Source organism: Melampsora larici-populina (assembly GCF_000204055.1).
Source record: "Melampsora larici-populina 98AG31 unplaced genomic scaffold MELLAscaffold_6, whole genome shotgun sequence".
Taxonomy (NCBI): Eukaryota; Fungi; Basidiomycota; class Pucciniomycetes; order Pucciniales; family Melampsoraceae; genus Melampsora; species Melampsora laricis-populina.
Genome location: NW_006768770.1, coordinates 268,184 through 275,995, shown reverse-complemented (window position 1 = coordinate 275,995; position 7,812 = coordinate 268,184). Strand labels below are relative to the sequence as shown.

At 36.1% G+C, this 7,812-nt stretch overlaps 2 protein-coding genes across 2 annotated transcripts; one reads left to right on the top strand and one right to left on the bottom strand.

The window, feature by feature from the left end:
* Window positions 1–975: 975 nt before the first annotated feature.
* On the top strand, window positions 976–4,149 carry MELLADRAFT_34066 (family 2 glycosyltransferase; the record flags this gene model as incomplete). Its single annotated transcript, XM_007406630.1, has 13 exons — window positions 976–1,137; window positions 1,213–1,345; window positions 1,416–1,539; window positions 1,605–2,035; window positions 2,113–2,591; window positions 2,682–2,771; window positions 2,853–2,914; window positions 2,991–3,145; window positions 3,219–3,288; window positions 3,359–3,413; window positions 3,504–3,773; window positions 3,881–3,995; window positions 4,088–4,149. The coding sequence occupies 13 exons, from the start codon at window positions 976–978 to the stop codon at window positions 4,147–4,149; spliced, it is 2,208 nt and encodes a 735-aa protein (XP_007406692.1).
* A 1,024-nt stretch (window positions 4,150–5,173) lies between these two features.
* On the bottom strand, window positions 5,174–6,027 carry MELLADRAFT_103386 (uncharacterized protein; the record flags this gene model as incomplete). The annotated part of the gene is made up of 3 exons (XM_007406291.1): window positions 5,174–5,258; window positions 5,348–5,437; window positions 5,543–6,027. The coding sequence occupies 3 exons, from the start codon at window positions 6,025–6,027 to the stop codon at window positions 5,174–5,176; spliced, it is 660 nt and encodes a 219-aa protein (XP_007406353.1).
* Between the last annotated feature and the right edge of the window lie 1,785 nt (window positions 6,028–7,812).

Below are 7,812 nucleotides of genomic sequence, written 5' to 3'. Positions count from 1 at the left end.
AGAGATTATATGTGATGGATGGGAAGGAGTTGTAAGTTGTAGTGCGTCACTTGTAGATTCTTGATTCGACGATCTCAATAACATATGCTTGGTATCTAACCTTCATTTCCCGTCCCAAAGAACCCATGCCTGGTGATAACTAGCATGAACTGCTCTTCCTGAGCTGATGTTTGATGAATGAGTTTTATGTACCATTGTCTGGTGAGTTGTGAGTTGTGTGTAGTTTGTTTTGAAACGGAATGGACGCGTTTGGTGTTTAGGATATGAGTTGGTAGTTGGAATTGAGATTGATAGTAGAAATTCAAAAAACGCGTTCAATTGGTTTATGTACTTCTTACTCACTTCACTTCACTTCACTTCACTTGGCTGTTTACCATCTACTTTTCTCACATCATCCTTTTCTTGGAATCATATTCTCACACTTTTTACACTTGCGGATTACGATCGACTTCGATGGATATCGAAATTGATATTGATCAAGATGACCCACATCAACTTCCATCTGGTTATCGACTTCATCCACCACAACATGTGAATCGGATTCCAAATGATCATTACGATTCACAACCCGTTTCAAGTCTTACGGAAAATCATCAATATTTACCTATTCATCAACATCATCCTACTTCAATTGACTTACTTCAAGAAGAAGAAGAAGATCTTCAAAGAAGAGAAGATATCGTTCATCAAACTATACCAGAAGAAATTCATTCGGAAGAACATCAACATCATCCTGAGAAGATGACCCTTCCGAATCACACTTCAACTTATCAATCATCAACCCCAACAGATGATCAATATCCTACATTCAATTATGATTTAACAGACGAAAAAACGGCTTATGATCCCATCGATCCATATGATCCTCCAGAACTCAAACTGACGGCTCATCAAACCTCATTGGATGACGGACTAGATGAATTCTTACTCACTGCAGTCAATTCACCTGCTAATCCTCATTGGGGTCCTGCTCCTATGGGTAGAGCCTTAAGAAGAAATCGAACGAGAAAACGGGTGGCCTTGACTGATGGTCACTTGGTAATCGATCGTCCAATACCTGCAAGATTATTGGGTTTCTTACCTAGAAGAGGGGAAGAAGAATTTGAAATGATGTCTTATACTGCTGCTACATGTGATGTAAGTTTGAATTGGGTTTGGTTTACTGAATTCGTCTCTCAACTTCTTTAACCGTTGGTGTGTTGTTCTTTATAGCCTGATAATTTTGAAGCCGAACGGTATAATCTTCGAGCCGCTAAATTGAATCGAGATACTGAGCTTTTTGTTGGAGTGACAATGTATAACGAAGATGAAGTTCTATTTACACGTACAATGCACGGAGTCATGAGTTGAGTACAGGAATCATCTTCATTGAACAATTTACTCATTATACCTATTGGGTTCGGTTTGGGTCTTAGAAAACATTGCACATCTTTGTACAAGAAACAAGTCTAGGACATGGGGTAAAGACGGTTGGAAAAAGGTCGTGGTTTGTATTGTTGCAGATGGAAGAAATGTGATCAATCCAAGGGTACTAGACTGGTAAGATTCTCATATCCTTTCAATCTTCGAGTTTTTTGACTAAGTAAACTTTTTTTTGACAATAGTTTAGCTGCATTAGGAGTCTATCAAGAAGGAGTAGGATCCAACGTTGTACAAGATCGACCAGTCACTGCTCATATTTATGAATTCACCACCCAACTTTCAGTCGATAGTGATTTGAAATTCAAAGGATTAGAAAAAGGCATCGTACCTACTCAAATCATCTTTTGTCTTAAAGAACGTAATCAAAAGAAGATTAATTCACATCGATGGATGTTCAATGCGTTTTGTCCTTTACTTCAACCCAACGTATGTGTCTTGTTGGATGTGGGTACTAAACCTGGACCTAGAAGTTTATATCATCTTTGGAAATGTATGGACTTAAACTCGAATGTCGGAGGAGCTTGTGGTGAGATTTGTGCGATGAAAGGGAAAGGATGGCTTGGACTTTTGAACCCTTTAGTAGCTGCTCAAAACTTTGAGTATAAGATGTCAAGTAAGAAAAGGTTGATTTTATCTGGATCAGTCTCGCCCTTTGATCTGACAGTGTGTTTTTCTTTGATGATTTGGTAGATATTATGGATAAACCTACCGAATCGATCTTTGGTTATATTTCAGTGCTTCCAGGTGCATTCTCAGCTTATCGATATATAGCATTAAAGAATGATGAGATTGGAAGAGGACCATTAGCATCTTATTTCAAAGGAGAAACCTTAACAGGACAAGATGCAGATGTGTTTACGTCAAATATGTATCTTGCAGAAGATCGAATATTATGTTGGGAACTAGTGGCAAAGAGAGGACATGAATGGGTTTTGAAATATGTGAAGAGTGCATGGGGTGAAACAGATGTACCGAACGAAGTACCTGAATTCATTTCTCAACGTAGAAGATGGCTCAATGGAAGTTTCTTTGCTGCGATTTATTCTTTGGCTCATATTGGTCAAGTTAGAAGAACTGAACATTCTAGGTTAAAAGCTTTAGCATTATATTTTGAAGGGTTTTATAATTTATTAAATTTGGTGTTTGCTTGGTTTGGAATTGCGAATTATGTAAGTGATGATCGGTTTGGAATTGATTTGGGATTCCAAGAAAGCTGGGTTTTAGTTGATTTGAAGTTTTGAATTTTGAATTCTTGCTAGTATATCTTTTTTGTTTTGTTATCATCTTCTTTAGAAGATCCAGCTTTAAAGATGCCTAAAGCTGTTTCGATTGTCAATTTACTTTTACAAGTCAGTTTTTGGAAATCCTCCTTCAATTCAGTAGTAAAGAAGTAGTGATTGACAAGGTTTTCGTTTTTTGATCGATCATAGTACCTCTATACCGGTACTCTGATAGGATGCTTTTTACTCTCGATGGGTAACCGACCACAAGGGTAAGTCACCATTCGATTTGATGATGATGATGATGATTTCAAAAACCCAAGTGTTGTCTTCTTTTTCTCCATCTAGTTCCAAATGGAAGTACATTGGTGCCATGGTAGTTTACGCACTCTTGGCTCTCTACATGATGGTAGCTGCGATTTTCATCCTAGTCAAAGCGGTTAAAGGTGGAGCAAACGCCAAACTGTATGCTCAGATCATCATCTCTCTGGTGGCTACTTTTGGTATGTTTTGAAGGATTGAAGTCTTGATTGTGATGTTTTGGTCTGATTGGTTGCTTTGGTTGGGTTGGGATAGGTTCTTGGGTGATCTCGAGTGTTTTGGCGCTTGATCCTTGGCATCTTGTGACTTGCATGTTACAGTATATGTATGTGGTCCTTGCTCTTGAGTGGATTGAGTGAAGGGATTGAGATTGAGAAACTTGTTTGATTTCTTAGGTTACTGGCTCCTGCATATATAAATGTATTGAACGTATACGCATTTGCAAACTTGGTAAGGTTTTTCATTCCGATTTACTATACTTTACACACACAAACTAATCCAAGTTTTTAAAATTTGAAAATCATCATCATCCTTGAAAAGCATGATTTCTCATGGGGAACTAAAGATCAAAACATAGTGATGACCGATTTAGGAATAGCCGTTTCAGCAGGAGATTCCAAGATGGTTGAAATCAATAATTTGTTTGAACAAAAAGATTTAGATCAAAGTTATGATCAAGCTTTGTTTAATTTGAAGACTAGACCGAAATTGATTGAAAAACATCGAAGTGAAAAAGAAAAGGAAACCTTGAAACAAGATTATTATAAGAATGTTAGAACGAATGTGGTGATGTTATGGACTTTAACTAATGTGAGTGTTGAGTTTTTTCTTTTGTTTGAAAAGTGAATCAAGTTTAAAAGAAGAAGAAGGAAAAGAAGGGTTTCTGATCAGAGGTTTTTGTGTTTTCTTTTTCGTAGGGTGTTTTGGTGGCTGCTATTTTGAATGGAGATGTGGCTTCTAGTTTTTCGACGGGAAAAACGGATTTTAAAATTCATTTATATATGATTATTATTCTTGGATTCGTAGCTTTTAGTAAGCCGTTTTTCCTCGAGTTGTTGATCTCTTTTTTTCGCTTTAAATTCTGATGAGAAAAAATGGTTGGATTGATTCTTTTTTTTGAACAGTGGCTATTATTCGTTTGTTTGGTTCGACTTTGTACCTTGCTATTCGACTTTTTGCTGGTTAAAGTTTACTTTGAACTACTGTTTTTTCTCGTCAATCATTTTTTTTCTGATCATTGATAATCGAATTAAATGGTTTGAGAATTGTATGATTATTTGAATGATGGGTTTTTTTGTTCTTAAATTGATTAATTCATTTTTTACTTTTATCTTTATCTAGGACTTTTTCTTGTTTAAAAGAATTTCTTTTGATCTTGATTGTGCGTTTTTTTTGGAACCCCAGATTTCGGGAGTTTTTTTGTTTTTTTTGTTTATAAGTTTTCATTGGTGTTTTGTTTTTGTAATTTTATGGAAAAAAAATGTTGTTTTGATTTTTTTTTGTTAGATTTTTGATTATTATTAATTTATTGATTGGTTTTGGATTGGAAGAATTTATGAAGTATATTCCATCTGATCGAAGATATAGACGTTTTGTTTTGAGATTCATCAGATGACAATTAATGAATTCTTGATCAGGTTTCTTGTGAACTGAACGCGTCTGATAAATGCTACATTGCATTGAGAATGTCCGTTACAAAACAGTAGAGATCGGTTCAAGGTTATGCTTGACTTTCAATTTCTTCATATTGTATCTCTTTTTGAAGGGCCTTTTGAATTATCTCCATGAGTATCATTGGGTCAATTTCCAAATATGGGAGGTTGGAGTAGGTAGGTGGAAATGTCAAACCATTGGGATCCAACTCAGAAAATATGTATGTTAGAAAAATGAACTGAATTACTTGACACATGGCAAAAGAACGAGTACTTTTTTTGTATATTAGGTCCATTTGAACTGAGCTTTGAATTACAACTTAGATTAAATGCTTAAGAAACGAAAAACTACAAGGAGGTATGTTGGATGATAATGATGATGATAGAAAAACCTTGATGGATATTGATTGGTTATACAAATCTTGATGAGATACAGAGGATGGATAGACAGTAAATGTTTTATAAATAAATGACACACAATAAATTTAAAAGAGTAATCAAGTGAACTCAAATGAAAAGAAAAAATCTCAAGTAATGTGATGTGATTTCTTACTTGGATCATCTAAAAGGGATTCTACTTCCATAACAAATTCCAAGAAGACTATGTTTAATTAATTCATCAGGTTTGGTAAATCCTTTACCACTATAAGTCACCAAAAAAAAATTGTTACAAAAAAAATCAATCAAATGTGAAACTTTATGGATAACAAATTGTAGAATTTTATGACTTACCATTGACAATTAAGTTTCGAGCTTTGATTGAAATCTAAGTGTAGTTTTTCGTGTCTTTGAATGAAACATTTTTGATGAAAACTTGCTTTACTGAAACATATTTATGAATTTAAAAACATGATGATATTAATCAACAGAAGAAGAACAAAATCATATGGGTATTTGGTCTGAGAAATTGATTATTATGGTACTCACCAATTTGATACAGAACATATCAATTTATCAGGTTTGTTTATTATATTATTTGTTAGAATCGGATCATGACTGATGTGATTTATGATTTGTTGAGCTGGTTGATAATTATGTTGAATAGGATTGATTTCTTTTGATAATGAATCATTTCTTTCTAGTAAGATACAATCACTTGAATGATGAGAAATATCAAAGTTTGAGTTTTCAAAGCAAAGTTTCTCTTGAAGATGATGATCTGGTTTTGAATGGAAGATTGGTTTGATCATAGTTTTGACACGTTTTGGAATAGGTTCTTCTTGATTTACAGAGATCATACGAGTTCTGATGGGTCTGTTTTCTTGAGTGTTGGATTGTATTAGAAAGCTTTTGGTCAATGTAGATGTAGGTGTAGTTGGAATCGGATTAGTTAGTTTTGATACTCGATCGATTATTTCATTTGAAGATTCTTGTGTCGAATTCATAGTTTGAAGAGTTGAATTGAATGACATTCTTCGGAAAAAGGTTTCGGTTTTGTGGTAGAACAAGAGGAGATCAGATTGAAGGGTCGACGATTTGATTGGCGACAATGAGATTTCAAAAGAAGAACAAGGTGTGATGAGCAATCTTATGGTCAAGAAAGGTTTTATTTCCCAAGAAAGTATTAGATGAAAGGCACAAAATGCTGATGAAGAAAGAAAAAAAGAAAGAAAGAAGTTTGACGGGATCAGTAGAAGAGATATCTTAAAGGAAGAATATTTATACTCGAGTTTTAATTCTGACTCTTTGTGAGCGTTGAGCATTTTACCGGTAAAAGGAGAATTATAAATTGCTCGAGCTCGTCGTGGCATTCATTCAAGACATGAAAGGAATACAATACAAATCATTCCACTTTTTATTGATACATATATGTAGGCATTTTATTCCGTCTCTTTGTTGGTATCAATGCGCAAGACCAAAAGCTACGAAGTCATCGAAAAAATACCCATGGATCCCTCGAGAATTGTTGTGAAATTTTATTTGATGGTTGTGTTTGTTGGTCAAGTTGTAAAGAAGCAAATTGCGCTAAGGGCATGGTCACAGCGTAAGTTCAGCTTGACCTCAGTGAAGGGCTTCTCAAGATACAGGTCAATGTAAAATTGAGGAACAAATCCAGGATCATGGAAGCAAGCTCCGCCGACCCCCGATGCACACCACCAAAACAAATCTGGGTTCGAGCCAATGAAATTCAAAAAACCCACCCAGCATTTGCATGATGTCCCGTGACATCGCTTGAACTACAATTATTCACCATGGTGGACCATAGGCTATAGCATCCTCCTCTTAACATATCCGGCATGTCTGCCCACCAAGGGGCCAATCAACCCCTCACCAGTCCACCAAACTCACGACGTCATGTGAGCTGCCTTCCGGCCGACGCAGCTCGTTTGTATGATTCAAAAGGCTTGGCTGAGAATTGATCAAGGAAAACGTCTTATCTACCTTGTCTCTATACATCAGCTGCACAGACGGCACTCACTTAAAACGTGCTGACAAATCTGGCGTCACGATGTGTACAATACTTATGTACTCATTACCATATTATCTTGAGGTAAATCATCTCTTGTAACTTTTTTACATCATTAAAGTGCAAAGGCTGTGATCACTGAAACCAAATGCAAGGATGTGAATGTCGGACGGCCTCCTCATCCTCAAACATGACGTTGGATTGGATGCAATCATCTGAATTGTTTGTGTATATGAAGTCTACAAAATGTGCTCACTACAAGCGATGAAATTACTTAAATGTTCATCGTGATCGATACATCCTTTGGTGGAATGATTTGATAGATCAATACATTATTTGGTGAAAAGATTTAAGATGTCACTTCCCTTTATTACCCGGTACCTATCTGCACGATGCTGGTGTTTCATCACTGCAGATAAAGCATTACTCTTTTGGTCGCACAAAGAATTTCACCCCCTCATACTGCTTGAATTTTGCTTTTTACCAATTGTTCATCTTTATAGGGAAAGGCGTGTTTTCCTCTTGACCTCATTATTGCTTTGACTATTGTCAAACATCTCTCTGATACATTATATATAAATAGAAACATCAAACATAGAAAAGAAAGACATGTTTTCATGATGCGAAGTTTTCCGAGGAGATGTCGTTGTTTGAGCACACTGTGAAACGCTTACTGCATGTTCCCCCTGTGACACTGTTCTGAAGCGGCGCCTTTGAGCACACCGTGAAACGCTTACTGCATGTTCCCCCTGTGACACTTTCTGAAGCGGCGCCTCCATATGTACCCCCG